This window comes from Sciurus carolinensis, chromosome 17 (genome assembly GCF_902686445.1).
Source record: "Sciurus carolinensis chromosome 17, mSciCar1.2, whole genome shotgun sequence".
Taxonomy (NCBI): domain Eukaryota; kingdom Metazoa; phylum Chordata; class Mammalia; order Rodentia; family Sciuridae; genus Sciurus; species Sciurus carolinensis.
The window spans coordinates 20,106,614-20,133,537 of record NC_062229.1 but is presented as its reverse complement, the minus strand read 5'-3'; the positions used below and the strand labels follow the sequence as shown (position 1 = coordinate 20,133,537).

General features: G+C 39.1%; 1 protein-coding gene across 1 annotated transcript; it reads right to left on the bottom strand.

The window, feature by feature from the left end:
• Positions 1 to 4,723: 4,723 nt before the first annotated feature.
• LOC124968490 (zinc finger protein 709-like) lies at positions 4,724 to 26,440 on the bottom strand. The gene is made up of 4 exons (XM_047530996.1): positions 26,333 to 26,440; positions 9,571 to 9,697; positions 9,346 to 9,403; positions 4,724 to 8,637 (listed from the first exon to the last, which is right to left on the bottom strand). Exons 1-4 carry the CDS (start codon positions 26,333 to 26,335, stop codon positions 5,967 to 5,969), a joined length of 2,859 nt encoding a protein of 952 aa, XP_047386952.1. The 5' UTR covers positions 26,336 to 26,440; the 3' UTR covers positions 4,724 to 5,966.
• Between the last annotated feature and the right edge of the window lie 484 nt (positions 26,441 to 26,924).

The window sequence follows — 26,924 nt, the reverse complement described above, 5'->3', positions numbered from 1 at the left end:
CATTGGAGGTTAAAGTTTGGCTAAGTAATAGCATATTACTATTATATGATGCGATCAAACACCTAAGAGGTGAGATCACACATAGGACACAAATTCGGAAACTCCTCAATATACTTATCTGGGGCTGTGGTTGTGGTTCAGTGGTAGAATGCTTGCCTAGCAGAAGTGAAGCACTCGGTTCAATTCCCAGCACCACATAAAAACAGATAAATAAATAAAGGTATTGTGTCCATCTACAATTTAAAAAAATTTTTAAAAATCCATCTGGATCCTCAGAAAACCTTCCTAAGTCTATTTTTTATATGTTTTAAGGTTTGGAGGGAGAAAGGGATACTTAATGTTTTTGATCCAAATTCTCCCCCTGGCATCTCCTGGAGGTAGTGGATTGGACCTGCCTGTTGGGGCAGATGGAGGAGAGCCGGGAATGGAGGACAGGAGGGTTGTCAGTGGGTAGTAGCAAGAGGCAGAGGTTTCAGGGGTCCTTCTGCTTCCTTTCTCTCAGTCAGCAATTCCTTAATGCCCTCTCCTAGCATGGCAGATACCACAACTGAGTCTAATTTACACTGTTACCATAATTTGGGGTTTTCTCTTAAAGCAAAGAAAGTCTGAATGTATGGAACTTCAGATCATTTTCCTTGCCTTTTGCAAAATACGTTAAGCTGTAAAATAGTATGAAGAATTATACTGAACCTCTGGCAGACAAAATTCTCCATCAGAGAGTTTGTATTGAGGTCAGACCTAGAAGCAGAAGAAAATGAGGTGTTTTTTCTTGAGTGTGTGTGGGTCAAACGTATCCCAGTTTTTCAGTATGCATATCCCACGAAAACCACGCCGGACAAGGGAAATCACATAAGGGAGTTTATCAAGCAGAGTGTCTCCCTGCAGGGTAAGAGAGAAAATGAGAGGAAAAGAAAGGGAATGAGAAAGGGTGTGCGCTAGAGAGAGTGTGAAAGCCAGGAGGATAGAGAAAGTGAGGAGGAGAGACAGAAGGATAAGAAAAGATGGCAGGGTAGCTACAGTAAAGCAATTGAATTGCGCCGGGCTAACAGGGGACCAATATCCTAGAAGGACACTTGCAAGCTGACTGATGAACCAATAGCTAGCTAGGATGTTCACAGATTGACAAGTGGTTGGGAGGCGGGGAAAATGGCTGCAACAGAAAGGGTGGGGAGAGCTTTGTACATTACACGTACTAGTGGTGAACCTGGCATACCTGTTGAGAACCAAGCTCCCATCCGAGTGAGAAAATAAATAAATAAAAGAGAGACATCGGGCGTCTGCTCCAGAGGAAACTGTCCATTCACTAGGGATGTCTCTGAACTCTGCCAGTCCAGCACGATGACTCTCACCACACGGTTCTGCCACTTTTATTGCTGGATGAATTGATAGTGACAGAATACAAGGGACTTTGCTTGCCTCCCATTAAAGACCCTGGAGAATTCTGGCTTAGAGGCATGACTAACTTTCTTCCACTCTAAGCTTTCAAATTTGATGACCCACAGAAAAAAAAGGCCTATCATGGGGGACATTTCTCTGCTCTGTGGGCTAAAGGAATCTCTGGAGGGTAAGGAGGACCTCTATGCTCCCCTTTTCCCAGAGGAGTTAAGAAATGGGGGAATTGAAAATGCCTCAATTTGGCAGCTAAAGGAACTTACGGGACGCACTGGAGCAGAGAAGCTACAACGGGAGAACCCCTACGGGCTCGTAAAAACTTAATATGCGAATGCAGGAAAGAAGGCACTTCCTTAGGAACCACTCCATGGGAAATATCCCTCTCTCCTAAGGTAGTGTCCCATGGCGCGGGGAGCAGGGTTCTCCAGGTGTGAGCGTGGGAGCATGCAGCATGGCTCATCCAGAGACCACTCGTGTTAACTGGGGTTTTGCTCAATGCCGCTTGTTGGACCAGCACCACAGGATACCCCATGAGGGCAGTCATGAGGGGAGTCAGGGAAGGAACCTTTGAGGTTCATCTGGGAGTGGCCCCAGCCAGAAGCTCGCAGTTGTTCCAACCCTTTATCCATCTCCACACATCCAAAGGCAGACTGGGATTAGAGACAGTGGACTAATGCCAGATACCCTCTGAGCCTGGATAGGATAGTGATAAATGGCTTTGGCAAAACCCAACATGCATGATGTGCAGGAAATGTGATTGGAAACCATCTAGGCCATGAATTCTGTCACCCCATTCTTGTGGAATGGTGGCTTGCACTAACTGCATTTAATTAGCTGATGGGTGTCCATTATTGTCCTCCAAAAAGAATGGCAAAAAAGACACACCCCAGAAATATGTGGGACGCATCTGAAGGAGCTTACCTCAATGTAGATCCCAGATGAGCCCCCAGAGATACTGGTGTTGTGAATCCAACTCGGGTCCCGTTCGCCAGATGTGGAAGAAAGAACACCCCAGAAATGCCCAGGGAAGCACACAAAAGAAGTTTTACTTAGAGGACAGAACAGAGACAGAATTTTCCAGGGAGGAAGAAGGGGATCCTGAGCTGGCATCCATGGGAAGGGGGTGTTCTGCCCCTTTTATCCTTTCTTCTCGTTCCTTCCCTTCCCTTATCTTGTTTATGTGCCCCAAAGTTGGAATAGAAATCTTCCAGGGGTGTCTCTCTGTGTCTGCCCAAAAGAGTGGGAAAGGAGCCCCTCCTCCAAAAAGGTACTTCATTAAAAACTTCTTGTTGGGAGGAACAGTTCCCTGGAGGCAGGTCACCTTGGCAACAGGCTGGAGGGGGAAGGGAAGTGTCCTGAAGGTATCAGCATTTTGTTTCCTTTCCTTTCAAGCCAGCCCCATCTTCTGACATGATCATCTATCTACACTAACTACCTGCCCTTTATCTTTATTTCACTATTATTCAATTCATGTAGAAACTGCAGTCTGCTGGGTGTGGTGGCACATGCCTGCAGAAATTTGGGAGGTGGAGGTGGGAGGATAGAAAGTTCCAGGCCAGCCCAGGCAAATTTTCAAACTGCTCTCTCAAAATAAACAAAACAAAACAAAAAGAGGGCTAGGGATGTAGTTCAGGGGCAGAGAGCCTCTGGGTCCAATTCCCAGTATTACAACAATGAGAAAAACTGGAATTTTATGGCAGCAATGTTCTATAAGGAATGGACATGGAAAAAAATGTAAGTATTTTGAAATGACTCAGACAGGACCCTGCCTCACTCAAGGTCACAAAGACCCACATTCAGAAGGTCACACATATTCCCAAACTCCAGTACTAGACTGATCACTGAAATGAACCTGCTTCACACCAACACTGATGAGTTGAATGACACAGGTACAGAATACAATTGTTTGAATATGAGAGCATCCTGGGTTGACTGACAGACAGGAAAATTCAAGATACATTATATGGATTTAAAAACTGACAATTATTCCTCTGAGAGTAGAAAGATGCCATCAAACTATTTTTTTCATGCGAACAAACTGATAAGAACAACTAACTAGATGTGAGTTTTTCCCTCTGCTTCCTTGGTTTCCTCATCTTCCCAGTTGACGGTAATCACCAGGCGCTCTCACCTGGGATTTCACATATTCTGTTCAACACTGTGAAACTCTTACTTAAACACCCCACCACTGATTGATCCATCCAAATATATTTCCATTAAAAACCCAAAGCATAAAAAATACATCTCTACCAAAAAAAGTCAAACTGGTTCCAAGTTTAATGTCCCTAAGTCTCTCTCACATGCCTCAAAGTAAATGACCTGTTTAAAATCATCTTAACAAAGTCTGGTATGGTGGCACACCCCTGCAATCCCTGCAGCTTGGGATGTTGAGGCAGGAGGATCTCGAGGTCAATGCCAGCCTCAGCAACTTAGTAAGGTTCTGAGCATCTAAATAAAAGAAGGACTGGGGATGTTGCTCAATGGTTACGCACTCCTGGATTCCATCCCCATTACCAAAAAAAAAAAAAAAAAAGAAGTGAGTGTCTTATTGATAGACTTTAAAATTATCTAATAACTGTGAACTAAAAAAAATTATTTTGGATGTCAGTGGGCATAGATCCCATCTCCCACTGATTTTTTGTAAAATATTTCTAATTAATTAGGAAATGGAGAGAGATGCCTTTGGCCTAACAAGTACAGGTACATTGGAATGTGAGAAAAAGTAGCATATAAATATATTTCAGACAAAGGGTAATTTATTGCCAACCATTGTTTTCTTCTGTTTTTGAACTCTTCCCTGGCCCTAGTAAAATGTCTCTTAATAAAGCTGGGCTGAAAGGCACAGGCCTAAAATCTCACTTTCCTGGGAGGCTAAGGCAGGAGGATTGCAAATTAGACATCAATCTGGGCAACTTAGACCTTGAATCGAAATAAAATAAATGGAACTGGGGACATAGCTCAGTAGTAGAGCACTTACATAGAAAGTCTCAAGCCCTGAGTTCAATGCCCAGAACTGCAAAAAAAAGCAAAAAGGTCTCTTTGAGTCATGTACTAGTGTGTAGGGCACAGCAATCTGATTTTGTCTGGTTTTGTGCTATAAGAAATGTTGTATAGATGATAGTCATAATTAATTTGATAGGGAAGTCTACCTTGAATTTACAATTAAACAGAATGCTGTATCATAAAAAAAAATTTTTATTCTTCTCAATAGATCCATATTACAAAAAAATACTCTCACAATATTGTTTCCAATGAAAATTTTTAAAAGAAGCAGCTAATATATATGTTAATCTATAATTTGAAACATTTAAGAAATTCCCTAAAAGCATGTATAGAAATCTGGTTTGAAGAAAATATACTTTTATTGCTATATCATAGGCATGTACAAATATATAAAAATGAATTTCACTATTATGTGTAATTATGATGAAGCAATACTATAGAAAAAATATTCCATCAAACTGTAAAAAATATAAAATCCATGTAAAAATGTCATTTTTCCCATGATAAACATACACATGTATACATATACATATATCCGTAGATATATAAATAAAAGGGTAGGCATAACCCATCATGTGAGGCCAGTAAAAAATTTGCAACAATGAACAAAAATTCATTATTCAGCAGCTTATTAGCCACACAATTATTTAAAAGCTACATACAAATTAAGCCTAATGGCATATTAGAAACACACATCGATGTGCTTTGGAGCCAACGTGCCTCAAAATGTTAGAAAGCTTACTACCTGGTTTGATTAAAAATACACTACTTATTAAACTCAGATAGTACAGCCTAAACAAAATTTGCAGAAGTGTTTCACCTTAACCTTTATTTTCAAGAATCCAGATTAGAAACCCACAGTGCAGAGATCTACTTTAAAAATGAATTACTAGTGAACACAATATAAATTTTGGGAAACCTCCTCCATGTAGTACATTTTCTGCAGATTATCTTAACAAATTATTTTGTACCAAACTCTTCATATTAATTGCATGAATAGGAGTCTGCTACTTGAGGAATTTTCATAGGCCTCAAACTATGTTACAATTGATACCTCTCTTCTAAGAATTTTTCACACTTACAGGGTTTTGATTTCTTAAAAGTGAACCAAAGGGACATCATCGCACACACTGCAGGTTCCACTTCATGCTGTGCCCATTTATACTGAGCCAAGATTGTGGCAAGTGTCCCCACATCCTTTACAACAATACAAGTTCTTGCATCTGCATTCTCATGTTTGTTAACTAACAAGTTCACGTGATAATAAAGACTTCCCATTTTTCAGTATTCATGGTTAATCTCCAGTAAGGCTTTCCCACATTGCTGACATCATTAAGGTTCCTCCCCAGTACTAATTTCTTCATGGTATCAAAGGGAACTGTAACCAGTAAAGGCTTTCTCACATTGGTACACTCATGGAGTTTCTCTCAAGTGTGTTTTTTGATATTTGAAAAGGTAACTGAATGGGGTGAAGACTTCTCTGCTTTCTTTACACACAGGGTTTATTTCCAGTGTGCATTCTTTCACGTATTTTAAGGGTGGAGGAATGACTGGAGGCTTTTACACACTGCTCACATGCATGTTTTCATTTCACTGTGAATTCTTTTATGTTTGCTGAGGGAACTTGGTTCACCGTAGGCTTTGCCGCATTGCTTGCATACATAGGGCTTTTCTCCAGTGTGCCTTATTTCATGTATTCTGACTAAACAGGAATGAAGGAAAGCTTTTCCACATTCTTTACATGTATAGGGTTTGTCTCCATTGTGAATTCGTTCATGTTTTCTAATGGAGCTGGAAGAACTAAAGCCTTTTCCACACTGCTTACACACATAGGGTTTCTCTACACTGTGTGTTATTTCATGTCTTTGAAGGGATCTGGGGAAATGAAATGCTTTCCCACATTGTTTACATGAATAGGGTTTCTCCTTACTGTGAATTTGTTCATGTTTTTTAATGGAGCCGGAAGAACTAAAGCCTTTTCCACATTGCTTACATATGTAGGGTTTCTCTACACTGTGTGTTATTTCATGTATTTGAAGGGATCTGGGGAAATGAAATGCTTTCTCACATTGCTTACATTTATAGGGTTTTTCTTCACTGTGAATTCGTTCATGTTTTTTAAAGGAGCTGGAAGAACTAAAGCCTTTTCCACACTGCTTACACACATAGGGTTTCTCTACACTGTGTGTTATTTCATGCATTTGAAGGTTTCTGGGGAAATGAAAAGCTTTCCCACATTGTTTACATTTATAGGGTTTCTCTCCACTGTGAATTCGTTCATGTTTTTTAATGTAGTTGGAAGAACTAAAGCCTTTTCCACATTGCTTGCATACATAGGGTTTCTCTACACTGTGATTTTTTTCATGCATTCGAAAGGCACTGACAAAAGTAAAAGCTTTCCCACATTGTTTACATATATAGGGTTTCTCTCCACTGTGAATTCGCTCATGTGTCTTCAAATAGTTAGAAGAACTAAAGCCTTTTCCACATTGCTTACACACATAAGGCTTCTCTCCACTATGAATTCGTTCATGTTTTTTAAAGGAGCTGGAAGAACTAAAGCCTTTTCCACACTGCTTGCATACATGGGGTTTCTCTACACTATGAATTTGTTCATGAATTTTCATGTGGATGGAAGAACTAAAGTCTTTTCCACACTGCTTACACACATAGGTTTTCTCTCCACTATGAATCTGTTCATGTCTTTTCAAGTGGCTAGAAGAACTAAAGCCTTTTCCACATTGCTTACATACATAGGGTTTCTCTCCACTGTGTGTTATTTCATGTCTTTGAAGGGATCTGGGAAAATGAAATGCTTTCCCACATTGTTTACATGTATAGGGTTTCTCTCCACTGTGAATTCGCTCATGTGTCTTCAAGTAGTTAGAAGAACTAAAGGCTTTTCCACATTGCTTACACACGTAGGGTTTCTTTCCACTATGAATTTGTTCATGTCTTTTCATGTGGCTGGAAGAACTAAAGCCTTTTCCACATTCCTTACACACACAGGGTTTCTTTCCACTGTGAGTTTGTTCATGCAATTGAAGGGAACTGAGAGAAGGAAAGGCTTTCCCACATTGCTTACACACACAAGGTTTCTCCCCACTATGAATTCGTTCATGTATATGAAGGGAACTGAGAAAAAGAAAGGCTTTCCCACATTGTTTACATGTGTAGGGTTTCTCTCCACTGTGAACTCGTTCATGTCTTCCAAAGGAGCTGGAATAAATACAACTTTTTCCACATTGGTTACATACATAGGGTTTTTCTCCAGCGTGCACTGTTTCATGTCTTCTGACTAAATAGCAATGACTGAAAGCTTTCCCACATTGATTACACGTATAGGGTTTCTCTTCATAGTCAACTTGTTCATGTGTTTTCATGTGGCTGCAAGAACTACAGGTTTTTCCACATTGCTTACATACAGAGGATTTTCCTCCAGTGTGTTTTTTTTCATGTAGTCTGAGTGAATCGGAACGACTGAAAGCTTTCCCACATTGTTTACAGGTGTAGGACTTCACTCCACTATGAATTCGTTCATGTCTTTTCATGTACTTGGAAGAAATAAAGGCTTTTCCACACTGCGTACACACATAGGGTTTCTCTCCACTATGAATTCGTTCATGGATTTTAATGAAAAAGGAAGTACTAAAGCCTCTTCCACATTGCTTACACACATAGGGTTTCTTTCCACTGTGAACTTGTTCATGTGTTTGAAGGGAACTGAGAAAAGTAAAGGCTTTCCCACATTGTTTACATATATAAGGTTTCTCTCCACTGTGAATTCGTTCATGTTTTTTAATGTAACTATAAGAACTAAAGGCTTTTCCACATTGCTTACACACATGGGGTTTCTCTCTCATGTGACTTCTTCCATGTGTTTGAAGGGATCTGAGACAATGAAAGACTTTTCCACAGAGCTTACACACACAGGGTTTCTTTGCTGTGTGAGTTCTTTCATGCTTCTGAAAATATTGGCGATAATGGAAGGCTTTCCCATCTTCCTTATATTCACATGACTTCTCTCCATGGTCCTGATACTCATGTGCTTTGTGTCCAGTGCGAGCTGTCAGGGGCACAGTTAGGGATGAATGAGCAATGAGGATGTCACACACATGGTGTTCACTTGGTTTTACTCCAGAAGAACTTGTCTTGCTTACAAGAGGATCTATGACGTGGCTGAAGATTTCTCCACATTGACTATCTTCTCTCTGTTCACAGAGTCTCTCTACTGCTTGACTTCTGCAAAGAATGAAAAGCACATTACAAAGATTTTTTATTAATGATTTATCAGAAGAATTGATTTTATGCTGTGTTAGTTTTACTACTGTGCTACATTCCAGTTCTTAAAAAAATTTTTTTGAGACAGGGTCTCAGTTTGTTGCTCAGGGCCTCACTAAAGTGCGAAGGCTGTCCTCCCACTTATGGTCCTCTTGCCTCAGCCTCCCAACTTGCTGGGATTACAGGTGTTCACCACTGCCCAGCTTAGATTTCTAAACACTCCTTCCAAGTTAAGTATTTTGTTAACCCTGAAGATGTTTATCCTATTCAATTACAATTGAGTACTACTTATGTGACATGCATGGGGAAAAATGCAGATGGGTTTTTTCATATTTGCATATACATAGTAAGATATATTCAAGATGGGTCCCACTTGAAGGCAATTTCATACATTTCTAATAATTTGTGTATGGGACGTAGTTTGTATATAATAAAATAAAAGAAAGTATCACTTGTGGCATCATGTTAGTGTTCCAGATTTTGCCCATACTGGAACATTTGGATTTTGAACTTTCCAATTATGGATGCTCAAACTATATGCATTGTTGTAAGAAAACTGAGATTAAATCAATTTGAATCTTGGCATGTATCATTTCCTTCTTTTTACAAGTTTTTATAAGTTATTCCAAGATTTGTGAGGGACACTGCCTTCTCTTGTGAGTCAATTACCTTAGATTTCCCCTGGAATTGTAGTGATCATCAGTGGCCTGATTTTTCCATTGTTCTCCTAAAATGCAGACCCAGAAAAAACATTATGGCTTATTTCATCATTAGATAAAAAATACCAGAATCTTGCCAGATGTGTTGAACAATGTCACCATGCCAGCATATTCACCAAAATGTGGGCTTTCCAGTTCTCTGATTGACTAAGTGAGGAAAGTGGGTCACCCTTACCTATAGTGGTCAGGTTCCAGATGGTTTCCTGCATCACGTCTCTGAAGAGCTTCTTCTGGGAAGGATCCAGCAAAGCCCACTCCTCCAGGGTGAAGTTCACAGCCACATCCTCAAAGGTCACTGACTCCTAAAACATCCCATAGGTATCACCAGGAGGAAATGAGACACACGGCACTGGAGACCTGGACTTGCTGTGTGAGAGTTTCACATGACACTAGGTCCTCCCAATACTCCATCACCTGGTTGTCACACTCTCACTCTCCAGCCATGCTCACATCCTCTCACATGGCAATTCTGAAGCTGGACTTCACCTACTTGGTAGAGTAACAGGGAGAGCAGAACACTCACCGTGGTCCTGGGTCCCTTCAATTCTCTTTGTACACTGGCCTCTAGCACGTCTCACAACAAATCCAAATATGTACTGCACTTAATACCAGCAGCCATTCTGAGATAGCGTATTCTTAGAAATGCTTGAGAACAAACTTTGATCTTTGGTGGTATCTGGGAACTACCATTGGGATGGACCTCACTAGCTTAACTGCAAGGAGGGAACTGGGGTTCCCAAGCAGGTTACTCCAACAAAATACAGCCTGTTTTAAATCCTGTTGGACCTCTACATGTTGTGATATTCTGACATGCTTGTCAGAGGTTACCTACCACATTAACCCCTGAAAAATATTCTGGGTGACGAATCTCTACTGAATCGGTTCATTACGTTAGTTTTAAAACCTCTTTTTACAACTCCTTTTTTAGGAATTTGGTACATCCTTTGGGACTACACTAAGGGACAGCCACTGGAAGCCTGTGTGTAAGTTCCTGTATAACAACGAGAATTATATATTAAATAAGACTCATGAAGGATAATTCAGCAGACTAATAGGTAATCTTTAGTTTTGTTAGAGGTTGTCAAAGCACAATAAGGGGGAAAGTGGAAGCTGTTCTTAGAAAGATTTCAGTGTCACCAAGATGTCACCTCTCATCTCATATGGACACATAATATTGCAAAATACCAATAACAATATCTTTTCCTAGCAAAACAAAAACTAGTTCATGTTTGGTGCAGTGGCACACACTTATAATCCCAGCAACTTGCATTTAGCTAGACCCTGTCTCAAAATAATAAACAACTAAGTAAAATAAATACATTTTTCAAAAGGACTAGGGATATGGCTCAGTGCGTTAGGGTCTCTGCCTTCATTCCCCAAACTGAAAGAAACAAAGGAAGTGAGGAAGGAATGAAAGAAACAAAGGGAAAAATCATTTATCAAATCTTCTGGGCATAATAATTATCTAACAAAATTTAAACTTATGAGAATAAGAAAGTGATCATTTGACTAATATACACAAAACATCTTGAAGCCACACTATTTGGAAGAGTGCACTATTAAAGATTAACAAACAGATCATGAAAAAGAAAAGAGCACTCAGTGGGCCCATGTGTGAAGAGAGAACTGGTTCATGACACAGCGGGCATTGTACAACAGTGGCAGACACCCCAACCTCTCTAGTAGTTGAGACAGGGACAAAAAGGTATCTGTTTACCTGGAAATGCCATGTGTTCCTCTCTATTCCAAGGATGACATTCAAATTACACACTGAAACCAGAAAGACCATACTGGAATAGTTTGAGAAGCCACAAATATCTTTTAAACATAGAAAAAACTGTTTCCTAATTTAAAAAAATAACAATACCTAAAAAATAGGTGGAACAATTAAATCTATGAAAGTAAAGGAAGTTAAATGACAAAGAACAAGGTACAAAAAATTTTCCAATATATGGCATGCAATAGGACTGGAGTGCTTCAAGGCATGTGGCACACACCTGTAATTGAATCTACTTGGGAGGCTGAGGCAAGAGGATCCTAAGTTCCATGCAAGCCTGGGCCACTTAGGGAGACCCTGATTCAAAATGAAAAATGAAAAAGAGCTGAAGATGTAGGCCAGTGTTAGAGCAGTTGCCTAGCATGTGCAAGGCCTTGGGTTCAATCTCCACTACCCCCATCAACACACACACGTGATTAATATGCAGAACAAAAATGAATACAAAAGACACACAGAACATCTTAACTCAATATAAAACATTATAAAGAGATGTGTGTCCTTGCTTGAGGTAAAAGCCAAATAAATATGATTATTGAAGATCACAGCAAAACAACAAAGGTTGACACACGAGCGGAGGATAAACTGATGCACTCGACCGCCACTGCAGTTTCAATTTTACCATAATCTTCAAACCATGGGCTGAAATCAAATTTGACTCCATCAAATATTTTTGCTCAAACACTAAAAGAAAAGAATCTGATTCATAAAGATACCAATTAGACTTTTCAAATGTTCACTTATCAACAATAACAACAACAACAGCAAAATCTAAGAATAATGAAGAGCCAGGAAAGGGGCTCCACGCCTGTAATCACAGTGATTTGGGAAGCTGAGGCAGGAGGATTCAAGTTAAAAGCCAGCCTCAGTAACTTGGTGGGACTCTGAGCAACTGAGTGAGACCCTGTCTATAAATAAACTATTAAAAAGGGCCAAGCATGAGGCACATGCCTGTAATCCCAACCACTGGGGAGGCTGAGACAGGGGGATCTCGTTCAAAGTCAGTCTCAGCAGAGCAACTCAGAGAGACCCTGTCTCTAACTAAAATACAAAATAGGGCTGGGGATGTGGCTCAGTGGTTGAGTGCCTGTGAGTGCAATCCCTGGTGCCAATAAAAAAAAGGCTGGAGTGTATTTCAGTGGTTAAACGCCCTTGGTATAATAATAATAATAATAATAATAATAATAATAATAATAATAATAATAATAAAAGAGGGAGATAGGGGTCATTAACAGGAAAAAAATAGAGAAAAACCATTTCTGAGAAACCTCAGTATTTGAAATTAGTTGACAAAGACATTCACTGGGCAAGGTGGTGTACTCCTGTAATCCCATTGAGTCACTAGGCTAAGGCAGAAGGACCACAAGTTCAAGGCCAGTCTTGGCAACACAGAAAGATCCTAATGCTAAACAAAAAATAAAAAAGGACTGGGGATATAGCTCTGTGATAAAGCTTCAATCCTCAGTACCACCAAACAAAAAAGAACATACAGTAATTTGCAGGTTCCAATTCTGACAACTTATATGACACCATCACTGTAAGTGTTCCATGGCATATTGAAGCAAGGAGAACAAAGAATCAAGAGGAAGTTAAGTGATTCAAATTAGGAGGAAAAGAACAAAAATTAAAATTCAGAGACTGGGGCTGGGGTTGTGGCTCAGTGGTAGAGCATTTGCCTAGCATGAGTGAGGCACTGGGTTTGATCCCTACCACAAAATTAAAACAAACAAACAAACAAACAAACAAAAAACAAATAAAATAAAGATATTGTATCTATCTACAACTTAAAAAAAAAAAAAAAGATTCAGAGACCATTTCGCCAATGCATCTCCTTGGCATGCCTTATGGAAAGAAGTCCTTTAGTGAGAAGCAAAATGATATAGGAACAGTGATCACATAAAGTAAAACAAACAGAAAGTAGTTACAAGTATGCAATGTATTAATCCAACCATATCAATAATCACTTTAAATGGGAATGTTCTGCAGACAGACTGGCAGAAAACAAGATCCAACCTTGTGTGCTTCATGAGGAAGAAAACATTTTTAACTATCAAGACATCCAGTCAGGTGTGGGGGGTTTCCATGTCCCGAGTGGATGAGGGGAAGGGTTTCTGTTGGAGGACGTCGGTGCCAGCAACAAATCAATCAATTACTAAAAAACTTATCTAATCGATAAATACAAAAGCCAATACTCTTCTCAAATGGAAGGGATGTGGCAGATTGGGCTGTACCAGATCTGGCCTCCAACAACATGAAGGAGCCCACCTTCACCTTTATTTATAGTCACTTAGATAAAGGGCCCAGACCAGGAAGGGCTTCTTCTGTGAGGAACAGGATGAGGTGGAGTTAGGGAAGCCACTTGCTTAGGGAATTAGCTCGTCCTCAGATGGTGAGCTACTCCATACAGGACCACCTACTCCCCGGGAGTTCTGGAACAGAACTCCCATGACTGTCAGTTCCTGGGAGTCAGACCTCTGTGTCCCATGGCTCAGCCAAGTCTGATTCTGCTAGACATGGGATGGCTCCCCACATATTCCTTTATATATATATAAAGGTGCTGAGGATTGAACCCCGGGCCTTGTGCATGCTAGGTGAGTGCTCTACCACTGAGCCTCGACCCCAGTCCCATATTCCTCCTTTTATATTTTTTAAAATGAAAATGAAAATGATTGAGGTTCCAGATCTTAGTTCTGAGAGCTGCTTTGAGGTCCCAGATCTTGGTTCTGAGGGTATGGCAACCTATTATCATGATACAAAAAAGAATTAGTAGCAAACATATCATTCCAATAGTATACCATTCAACTTAGGAAGTATTTGATCAGCTAGAAATGCAGAGTCCATGAGATCAATTTTGCTTTTTGAATATCCTGGATATGGCAATGTGATTTTATAAGATCCAGGCTATTATTTTTGCTATGTTAAATGTCCATTAGATGATTCTTAATCATCTCTTAGTCCCATTGGGAAGTATGATATTTAATTGTAGCAACACAGACATGATGACAGTCATTATGGGATTTAAGCCTTTGTTTAACTTGGAGAGCAAAAAGTTTATCACTGATTTTTATTTTTGCTAGAAATTACTTTTATTATGTTGTAACTTTCGTTAATAAGCTATAATTAGTTGTGTGAAGGAGAGTTCAGAAAACAGATCTGTGACTGTATTAGCCTTATCCTTGATTGCAGACTTATGAATCACACATATTAACTCTATTCTCTAGAGTAGTTACTGAAGGTCCGAGAGGCTATGAGCTTGGAAGACCTTCCTGCCTGTCTGGCTGTTTCCATCATATCACAAAACTTAGGAGTGGATGGATACATTTTTCTTTTTTAAATTTCAAACTTTACAACAGTTCAAATGCTCTTTCCTGAATGCATAAGTTCAAAAGTTTCATTTATTTGGTCCAAGGACACGGTGCTAGGCACAAATTTCATCAATTTTTATCTTTTGGACATATATTCAGACACCAACGTTGGGACACTTTCTATACTCTTCCATCCTCCAAAGGCAGTGCCTGTCCATGTGTGGCCCATCACCAGCTGGAATGGACATGGTGATTTCTTCACCTGAAGCAGCTACCCCAACCACCACACTGACACCCAGCCTTTGTGGCATGCCTCAAGTGCTGCTCTCATGACCTTCATATGACCAATACACTACAGGAGTAGTCCGCTCCTCCGTCAGTCATCTCAATGAACACTTCCTGGATGAGTTTACTGAAGTCTTGGGGATTAATATATTCGGAGGCTCCAAATTCTTTGGCCCTTGCAAATTTATCTTTAGATGTCCACACCAATGATCCGGGATGCACCAGCAAACTTACAGCCAATCCAACTCTTCCTAGGCCAAAGACTACACAAGTAAGAGACAGGCTCCACCTCAGCAGTGTTCACTGCAGCACCACACCTGGTCGAAATGCCGCAACCAAGAAGGCAGACTTTATCCAAAGGTGCTGAAGAGTCTATTTTAGAAACTGAGATGTCAGCCACAACTGTGTATTCAGAAAACGTGCTGGTTCCCATGTAATGTAAAATTGTCTTTCCTTTGCAAGTAAATCTGCAAGTACCATCTGGCATTAATCCTTTCCTTTGAGTGACTCTTATCTTCTGGCAAAGGTTTGTTTTTTGATTTGGACAAAATTTGCATTCTCCACACTGTGGAATGTAAAGTGGGATGACATTATCACCTGCCTTCAACTTAGTAACTCCTTCACCAACACTTTTCACAATTCCAGCACCTTCATGTCTCAAGATCACTGGAAAACCTCTCAGGATCAGCTCCACCCAGAGTATAGGCATCAGTGGGGCAAAGTGCAGTGGCAATGATCTTAATTTGAACTTCATGAGCCCATGAGGGTGCTACTCCCACCTCCTCAATAGAGAGAGGCTTTCCAGCCTCCCAGACCACTGCAGTCTTGGCATTTGATAACCTGGTTCACCATGTCCACGGATCTGTCAGTGCTGGAGATGGGCAGTGCAAAACTCATCACTGATATTTGTAATAGTAGCTGTTAAGGCATTTAATTTGATCTCAATCATTTTATTAATACTTAACTTTCAGGGCTATAGCATCTTGACAGAAGGAATTATGCCCCTATATATAATGAGTGTGGGAACAGACAGAAACCAAAAAGAATACATTAAAATATATAGAACCCAAATTATCATCAAATAGGAAATAACTGTTAGAGTATATATGTGATTTATTCTTCTTTCTAATGTAATATCAATCAGTTTGTTGGATTCTAATGTGGTCTTTATCACATGGTTACCAGCAATGCAAAGTAATATCCAAACAATAGGGAATAGTCCAAATTACATGGCATTTAAAAATCGTAATGATTGTTATTTAATCTTACTTTGTATTATAAATAGTTTAAAATAACTCAATTACTTGCCTAGTTTCTTAGATCTTCCATTGTATTACAAATTTAGATTAAACATGGTGGCTTGTAAATTATTTTCAAGATTAAGTAAAAGTGAAACATATTTAGTGGCAATGTTGTTACGTTAGGCCTTTCTGGCTTTGAATCTTCTAGAGGACTATATTTTGATATAACTGTCTTTTATCAATTTTTGAAGATCAATCCAAGAACATATCCACCACCTTTAGAAATTTTATGTAGTATTGGCAAAACATTTGTATATTTATCCATTTAGAAAAGGTGCCAGATTCTATTGCAGAACAATTAAGGCAGTAAGATATTGGTGGATATTTCATAGAAATGACTGGCTTTTATGAGAAAGTCCCATTCTAATAATGTTTGAACATGTAACCTTAAGTTCCAAGGGCTAGGATAATTTGCTGGCCTAGCTATTCCTTATGCTGTCATTTCCTCAAAGGCTACCTTTAGATAGCCAGAGTGTCTATCATGGAACCAGCATATAGGTAAGTTTCCATTGCAGACAGTGTAGTCAAATCCAGTCATGTAGATGGGTGTAATGTGAGTATCTGTAAAACCTCCCATCATATGAATACAATCAGTAAATACTGGGATTACTGCGATTTTTCCAGTCCACATTGCTGGGTGTACTAAAGGTGAATCTGAGAAATGGGTCGAACAGATTTCTCATATATTTCACTTACCTGAGAGTTCAATAGAGCTAGCATACAAATATTGTGGTTGGAGATTTAAGATCTCCTTATTGTAAAATCTGGTGCATTCTTTTGCTCTATGTGTCACTTAGCAGTGGTGAGACTCTTCATATAATTTTAAGAAAATTTTGAAATTAAGTGGGTTTATATAGGGATCTGTTTCCCCCTTTCTATTTTTTAAAATAGTAAAAAAAGATTGATATAAACTGAAACATTATTAGCCTTATATTGTAGACAATGGCCTAGCATTATACAGATATTTAAACTGCAAGAATGACTTAATAAATATATTTAGCCAAGAAAATTAATAAAAGTTATCTATTGTTAAAATCAATGTTGACTTGAAAAGGTCGTTACAATAAAAGAAGGCCTAGTTTTTACCAAATATATGACTTGATTTTGTCTCTAGTAGTGGGCTGAGTTACAAAGTTATAAAATGGAGTCAGTAGAGACAGAGAAAATTAGTCTTATGACCTCTTTGTTTTATAAGTAATGGCCTTATTATTTTAAATTAACTTATTATATTAGAATTGGTAGTATCTTTCAGGATAGTGATCCAATAAATTATTTTAAATAGAATTTATGTCATTGTTCTAGCAATCATATTCTAAGGGATCTATTCAAAGATAATCTTTAGGCATATAGTTGTATGAATATCTTTAATAACCTTGTTTTTAAAGTAGGAAAAAAATCTAAATGTCCAACATAGGGCTTTGGATAAATGAACTATATAACAAAAAAATTTGGCATTAAAAGTAATGTTGTAAAAGAATACTAATTATGTACAATCTAAAACAGTGTTACAAGCTTTAAAATTAACAAGATGATTCTATATGTATAAAATATGCATCTCTCTAAACTTATTACAGAAAGCAGTTTAAAAGGTTATTTATTAAGTGTTAAATATAGTTGTTTATGGATGGTAGAACCTCAAAAAAAATTTTTATGTGTACTTAATTTTTCCTAAGTGGGTGTCTTGACAAAATTCAGGGAAGGTGCCTTAATCTTGAACCCATCATTATCCTGTTATTTGAATATTATTTCACAAAATTTCCAAATATAATTATTTGAATTAATATAAATTAATTAACATAATCCAATATCACACCTGAAACATGAAACAGACAAGCCAAGAGAGTTTTTAATTCCCCTCTTGGGAGAAGGTGTAAAAATACTTCCATATCCCATATTGTTAACCTTTAAATAAGCCAGTATCTCCTGAATGTCCTCTAGAAATATAGTTAAGTTTACTTCTCAGTGTACAGCATAACATAAAACTTGTATAACGTATATTTATTTAATTTTAAAATATTAAATGACAATTAAAAATTTAATTAATTTGTTTATTTTATGTTTGTAAGAGACCAATATTGAAAAAGCTTTAGTTTGGAGAGCATCGGCTTGGTAAAATGTCCCTTTAAATCTTATATTTTAAAGACTTCATTTGGGAAACAAGAATAAAATTAATATAAGTTGTACTGATTACCATGGTTAATTAAAATATGGTCATTGATGTTTTTATATTAATCAAATTTGGATTTTAAAGAGAAATTTGAAATTTGGAATGTAAGGTGGTATTTTAGAATAACAGTTGTTGTTTAACCAAATTGTATAAATCATAATTTCTTTGAAATCAGCTTTTCTAAGTAATAGAAACTCAAAAGGCATAAGAAATTATTTTATTGGCATGAGAGATTAATGTTTTAAGTATTTCCTTTTTCTTCTATCCTTTAGTCAGAAGGTCCAATTAATAGGGGTTTGTGAAAATGGAAGGGACCTTACTCACAACATGGAATGATCACATATGAGTTAAGACAACAGAAAAATGGACAGCCCTCAGAGACCCCAACCACCATCTAAAGATAAGACCAAAAAAATGTTAATCGTGTTTTTTCTCTTGCTTGGACTATGTCAGGAATAACTCTGTGCTTAACCGTTCAACTTTTTGAGATTGCCAAATGGGCTAAATTCTGTATATTATTATGATGGGGAGGGATGAAAGGAACATATGGGGCTAATATCTAAACAAGCGGCCCCTGTCTTCGTTTCCCTCCTAGTGGAAATAGGTATAATGGGCTCCACAGCTGTAGGAACCACTGCCCTGATTACTGGAAACCAGAATTTCAAAACTTTAAGTAGACAAATAGATTTAGACTTAAATATGTTAGAGATAGAATCCAATCTGTTAAGCTAATGATATTGCACACTTCACTATAATCACCTATGCACTACTAATGAATCAATGATTTGATTATGTACATAAAACCAGTGGGGAATATGATGGGTTGACAGATCTGACTCCATGAGAATGTTATAGGTCAAACTCTGGGGGAAATGACTAAACAGACTCCATTTTGCTCTGAGACTCCATGTTATGTAGGAAACAAGATTCTCCCATGGGAACACCCTGCCTCTGGGCCCATCATCAGTTACTTGGTGTGAAATGTTTAATAATATACAATGGCACTCCTATGTAGTAAAAAATTGCTCTCTTTTGATTCCTATTGCTCCTAAACAATGTACCATGTGAACAGTGATTGTGTGGATGTTAGTAACCATTCTTTAGTTTGTACCTAGGTAAGGGTCATTTTGACCCACTTCCCCCTCTGTCAATGATCTCATGATGTTAATGTGTAATTTCGAATCATAGCAACAGACACTTATGATTGATGTGATTTTTGGTATAAGAACCCCTACAACCCTGTGGTCAGGGCTGTTCTCCCAATAGCCATTTTTTTGGGGCATTGTGTGAGACAGTCAGCTGGCTGGCTTAATAAAGACTCTCAAATTTGGACTTCTCAGTGGTGATCGGTCTGTTCTTAAGTTGCATCCCATAACATAAATAGCCTTTATGATAGAAACAGTAGAATTTAAATAATAAAAAATTTAATCTTAGCTGATTGTGTTAATTATATATAGCCAATTTAATTACATGTAAACCTTTTGAAAATTATTTTGTACAAATTTTTAAAAATTTACTGAAACATGTTACAGTCTTCTATTTTACCAGGTGAAAAAAATTTTTTTAGACCCTTACATATATCACACCTGATGGTTTATGTCCTAGCATCTTGGTTCTCAATGAGAACACAGAGACTACAAGAATTTTAGACCTTCTTTATTAACCAAATTAAAAATACATCTAATGTTTAAATATATTTTAGTTGAGAGTTATCTAATGTTTTTACATATAGTAGATGATATTTTAGTATACAATTGATGATCTTCCAGCATTTCATCCTTGTAAATCAATAAGTATTTCCTGTAATAAAAGCTTAGATAATTAATTCCATTTACCTCAAATTAGATTTATTCTTAACTGCAAAAGTCAAGACATCAAACAAATGTAGATATTAATATTAATTATCTCTTTCCTGTTGAAGAAAATCAGTAGAAACAAGGGATATAGATCCCAAATATTATAGAATTTAGCAATTTTATTATTTATTTGACCACCTGAAAAACTGCAAATTATTAATTATAAAGAAGCCTTTTGAGTTTTAGTTGTTTACCCAAAATAAATTAAACTTTGTTAATTCACATAAATTAAATTCATTTGGATCTATTTTTACTTTAATTTTAAAATGTGAGCATGCTCATTGAACTGTAAGTAAATTTTGAAATAGTAAATATAATCAGTATTCACACATTTATAGATCAGTCAAAAAAAAAGAAAATTTTTATAACATTGTAAATGAAGCTCCACAGCAATGAACAAACACCCATCAAATCTTTGATTTAATTTGTCTAAGAATTTAAGATACAAAAAGAAAAACTTAAAAATAATTTGGGTTGCTGGCTTTTGTCCCAATGATTGTTATTCACCTTTAAAGTCATCCCTAAAAAGCAAAAGATTAATTCATTAAAAAGCACAATTAGAACATTTTTCGTTAACTTTTAGAATTTTTCTCATTTAACTTTGACAAGCTGAGAGAATGAAAGTTGAGTGCTGACGGAGACAATGAAGTTCCAGCCTGTGACCAGGGAGGTGCAAGCGCAGTGGTCAGCAAATTTGCCTCACACATGAAAGGTCATCAGTTTGTAGTCAGCCTGCAAAGAAGTTCATTCATTCATTTATTATAATTATCTTTTCAGCGAGTGGCCATTTAGGGAGGTGGAAGATCGCAGCCAAGATCTCAAATTCCCCTTTTTCTCATGCTGTAGAATTAAGAAGAATTAAGTCCTAAGTGCAGGGGGAGGGACTAGAAATGAGCCCGTGAAAACCATGTGGCTCCAACATGTTTTCTTTAAATTCTTTACAGTTGGAGGTAAGGCGCCTCCGACTCTTGGGTGCCACCTTTCCTTTTATCCCAGTGGCCTGACTCCAAAAATCAGGAACCAGCCCAGCTCCCCAGGAGCTGCTGTATTCCTGGGAGCTTTCCCAGGGGGTAGTCCTGTCCGGTGCTTCCGTCTTTCCCTCCTGGGATTAAAAACCATGCCACTGAAGGGGAAGGTCCTGGCTGGATTTAAACCACGAAACTGGGGAACCAATTTCCCCTTCCTAGTTAGAGACCCCTTCTAAATTCCTGATTAGGATGGTTTCTTCCCAGGATTCTAAACTTCTGCACCAGTCTCAGCCAACTTAGGTCTCAGGCTCCAACCAAGTCACACAGTAAAGCTTTGCAGCGCTGAGGCAGAGAGACCAGGCAGGCGTGCAGATCAAGTGTGCAAGATCTAAAGTGACCAGGTCCCCATTTACATTTCAAGAACTGTAGGAGTTGCGTTCTTTCCACTGAATTTTCACTCTGGTTACGTACTGAATAGAGCTGAATAGATTTCTGTTTTATTTCTCTCTCTGTAGAGAGTGAATTCCCCAGGTTTAATGCCACACTATTTAAATTCCTTTCTCTTCCATGTTTCCCAGGAGAAAGGCCAAACCCATACCTTAATTTACGTCTTATAAAATCCTCATGAACAGCTCTGGGTCAAGTGCCAACTGTGGGGGGTTTCCATGTCCCGAGTGGATGAGGGAAAGAGTTTCTGTCATAAGACAATGGTGCCAGCAATAATCAATTACTAATAAACTTATCTAATGAATAAACACAAGAGCCAATACTCTTCTCAAATGGAAGGGTGTGGCAGATAGGGCTGTACCAGATCTGGCCTCCAACAACATGGAGGAGCCCACCTCCACCTTTATTTAGAGTCACACAGGTAAAGGGGCCAGACCACGAGGGGCTTCTTCTGTGAGGAACAGGATAGGATGCAGTTAGGGAAGCCATTTGCTTAGGGAAATAGCACATCCTCAGATGGTGAGCCCCTCCATACAGGACCACCTACTCCCTGGAGGTCTGGAACAGTCTCTTATGACTGCCAGTTCCTGGGAGTCAGACCTCTGTGTCCCGTGGCTCTGCCAAGTCTGATTCTGCTAGACATGGATGACTCCTCACAATAATATAGGAGAAATATTTCAAGAAATATATCATATATTATGATGACTAGAAGTAAGATCATTGTTGTACTCTGAGAAGTTATTGGAAAACTATGTTTAAAGTGCTCTCATCCCACAAAAGATATCTATGTGAAACAATGTATTTGGTAATTAACTCAATGTAGGCATTCAACAATGGCCAAGATACAGGGATATGTGTGAGATACAGGGGCTGAAATCAGGAGTATTCAGTTGTGAGTTACGTCTCCAAACCACTTTTAAATTTTTATTTTGAGACAGGGTCCGAGTTGCACAAGGTTGCTCTTGGACTTCCCATCTTCCTCCTAAGACATTCAAATAGATGGGATTAGACGTATGCCATGCAACATCTGGCTGAAAGTACCATGTTTGAAATGATAAATGTATTCAATTTTTATCTCTTAAAAATGTATAAATATTTTCACAATAATATCAAAAGGAAGACAAAGATGAATTAAATATAGAGTTATGTCCATTCTAGTACTGATCCAAAAACACCTTTGGAAGCTCTATTAATTTTGTACTACTCAAGCTGTACCTCAAATAAAATAATAAGGAATAAAGGGATTAAATAATGATAAAACAGTTGATTCTCTAAGAAGACATAACAATCCTTAATAAACTCTCCTAGACAGAGCATCAAACCACATGAGGTAAAAACATGGAACTGAAGGGAAAGTCATAGATTCACAATTATTTCTTGAGATTTCAACTTATCTCTATCAGCAATTGGCAGATCAAGAATGTAGAAAATCAGTAATAGCACAGCTAAAATCAGGGGTATTAGACATCTGTTATTGTAGAGCAACCACAGACCATGTGTTATTTTTGTTCTCCTCTTCCTTTTGTGTTGCTGGAGATTGAACACAATCATTCATGAAAATGAACACACATCTTAACATCAAGTGTGGGATACAGAAAAAGCAGAACATAGGGAGAAATTTACAACAATGAATGCATATGTTAGAAAAGAAGAAAGACCTCAACTCAACAGTTTAATGTACCACAATGGATAACTGGCAAGACAAGAGTAAGATAATCTTAAATAAAGCACAGAAAATAATTTGCAAATACTAGCTAAGTGTGTCTACCTCTAAGCTGCATCCTGCCTTTAGTACACATTTTCTCAAGATCACACTGTAGTGGGAAGTGAGAGGGTGGAGATCTGGAGGCAACACTTCATTCATGGTAACATGGCCCAGAGCGATAATACCCAAGCCTGAACCCTGAGCACAGCAGGGCTTTTACTTTTATACACCACATTTGGGGTACATCAAGGTAAGGGAGTTGGTGCCATTCTACTGGAAGGTGCATTCTACATTTCTTACATGGGTGCAAGTTTGTCAACAGTCCAGGGACTCTTAGATCAGCTTAGGGACTTTTATTGCACTGTGGAACTGTGTTTGTCCCCATTGCTTGGTTTCCTGCTTCTGCTACTATAGTTATCTTTTACAGGGACCTGTTAGTCACTGCAAGCCTCTATGTTTAAATGTCAGTAAGCAGAGCTTCTGGGTGTCAGCATGCAAAACCACAGCCTGTCAGCTCTTAAACTGCTAAAGTTCCCATCTTGCTTTACCACAACATAGAATCTTTACCAACACGGACCATGTTCTGAACTACAAGACACACCTAAAAAAAATAAATAAATAACTTTGGGAGAGCAGATGAGTTACCGGTCATCAGCTGATCCTGTGGTGTTGGCAGGATGTTCAATATGTTCAGACCATAATGAAATAAAACCAGACATCAATAGCATAAACACAGCAGGAGAATCTCAAATGATTGCATACTACATGGTTGAATGATATATGCATTGAAGGAAACACCAAAGAAATTCAAGTATTTCACAATACATGAAAATGAACACACATCTTAACATCAAGTGTGGGATACAGAAAAAGCAGAACATAGGGAGAAATTTACAACAATGAATGCATATGTTAGAAAAGAAGAAAGACCTCAACTCAACAGTTTAATGTACCACAATGGATAACTGGCAAGATAAGAGTAAGATAATCTTAAATAAAGCACAGAAAAATAATTTGGAAGAAATCAACCAACTTCTGGAAAGATACAACCCACAAAAACTCACATGAGGAAAGATAAACAATGTACATAAAGCTCTATGTGTTACAGAAATTAAAACAATAACAACAACAGGGAGAACCAGGCCCACTGGTCTCATGGGCTTATTCTGACTAACATTTAAGAACATCAGATATCATAATCTCTTCCAGGTAATAGATGCAGAAGTGCTACTTAATAATATATGAGGCCCATAGTGTCACGATACAAAACTAGATAGACATTATAAGAAACAACAAGAATGAATGAATGAATGAATGATTGAATGAATGAATGAATAAATAAATAAAGGACTGAGGGTGTAGCTCAGTGAGAATGTCCTGGTTTTCAGTCCCATTACGGGGGAGAGGGGAGGGAAGACAAACAGCTTTTTTGAATAAAGAGAAAAAAATCTTCAACAGGGCCTGGGGATAGCTCAGTGTTGTGCACCTGCCTAGCATATGTGAGACCCTGGCTTTGATTCCCTGCACTGCAAAAATAAAGTAAGAAAAAAGAAAAAAATCCTCAACAAATAATGGCAAATTACTTCTATCGTTACACACACAGAATGATCCAACAAATCCAAGTAGGAATTATTATAACTATTTAAAAAATACTTAGCTGTCCATTGACCTTACTTTCATTTATTTGTACATGGTGCTGGAAATCGAACCCAGTGCCTCACACATACTAGGCAAGCACTCTACCAGTGGGCCACAACCCCAGTCCCTATTATAAGAATGGCCAACATTTAAAAGTCAGCTCATGCAACTGATCACCTCAACAAGCTCAACAACAAAACCCTAAGATCAAATCAATGGGTACAGAGAAAGCATAAGAAATACTAATGATAGGCATTAAGACTGAGAAGAAACAAAAAATGACTCTTCACATAGGCCATTATCACCTACCTACAAAATTCCAAAGAGCCAAGAAAAACTCCTGGGAATTAATGTGGAAGTGTTGCAAGGATGTAAAACATACACTAGCTTAATATGCAAAAATCCATCATTTTTCTATATATCAAATATATAAAAATATATATCAAATTATAAAAAAATATCAAATTAAAAGCAACACTATTGCGACAGAACAAAAAAGTTGGAAAAGAGAGAAACAATTTCACAAAAATGAAGGATCACTTAAGAAAAACACTCAAGGCCAGAGGCAGTAAATTAAAGAAGATATATCTAAGTAGTTAGGAGGCTGAGGTAGAGGATTTCAAGTTCAAAGCCAATCTCAGCAACGTAGTCTCAAGCTGAAAAATAAACAGGGCTGGGGATATAGCTCAGTGGTAAAGAACCTGGGTTCAATTCCCAGCACCGAATAAATAAATAAATAAGAGGGTGCAGGGGGCACTTATGCTGCTGGGGATAGGGCTCAGTGGTTAAGGACCTGGGTTCAAGGCCAGTACCAAACAAAACGCAAGGATCAGGGCGAAAGGCTCTGGGATCTAAGATGCTGCCGCACCCTCCAGCCTCCCTTCACCCACCACCTTCTTGGTGCGCCCTCCGCGCCCCTCTCGGGAGAAGGTCCTCCTCCGCTGACCACTGAGGAGCCTGCGGACGTCACGGCGGGCTCCCCTGCACTGCTCGACTCCTACACGCAGCTCTGCTTTCCTCCCTTCGCATCTGTTTTCACACCGCGGAGCCGGGCGCCGACCTCCCCTCAGGAGGCCCTGTGGACAAGGACCTAGGGGTTCTGCTCGCTTCCGGCCCCACACGCCCCGGGCTGAGGGGCAGTCACGGCTTTAGAGCCGGCTCCCCAGCGTTCCGGAATTCAGGGTCACCAGGTCCCCCTGAGGCGCAGGGACGCACTGGGCACCCGCGCCAGCCTCACACCGAGTCCCAGTCTCTCCGCGACCCTCCCGCCGCCACCGCGGACGGGGACACGCGGGGCTGCGGGGGCCGCGCGGCCCACAGACGCACGGGCCGGGCCAAGCGGCCGCGCAGGACCCAGGGCTGAGCCGGCCAGCGGGCCTCGGATCGCAGACGCCGCAGGGACGCCGGAGCCCCGGCTCCTTCCACAGCGACTTGTCCCTTCAACTCACGGAGACCCGCTCCCGCTCCCGGAACGACGCCCTCCACACTCACCATTGCCTGGGTTCTGGGGTTCCCGGCTCGGCCGCAGCCCCCCAGAAGGCGGATGTCACAGTGACCAGGCTGAGGACCTTAGATGTGCTCTTCGCAACACGAACCGGACACCTACTAAGGGAGGCTCCAGGAAAGAAGGTCATCAAGGCGAAAGTTTCCGCCCTCTTTCAGCTGCGCTCCTGATTGGACAGTTCCTGAATCCCGTCTCTGATTGGCTAGTGATCCTGGACCCGCCCATGAACCCTGGGTGACTGAAGATGAGACCCTCCCTCCTGGCTGAATAGAACCCAAGGGATTGTTTCCAGCTACAGCTTCTTTCCAGGGCCTGGACCTGACCTAACCTGAGGGATAATCGTATTTATCCATTTATATCCACCTTCCCAGGTGTGGGAACACCTGTAAAATCTAAATAGAGTATATAATATGTGATATAATTTCATAAAATACAATTTTAAATGTAAGATAATATTGTTATTGTTATATGATTAATTTCATTTCAATTCATTGCAGAATTGAAAATTTGGGATTTAATTGGTTAAGCAGAATTCAATCCTGGCCTTTCAGAACTGGTGTTGTCTTCTCACCGTATTCA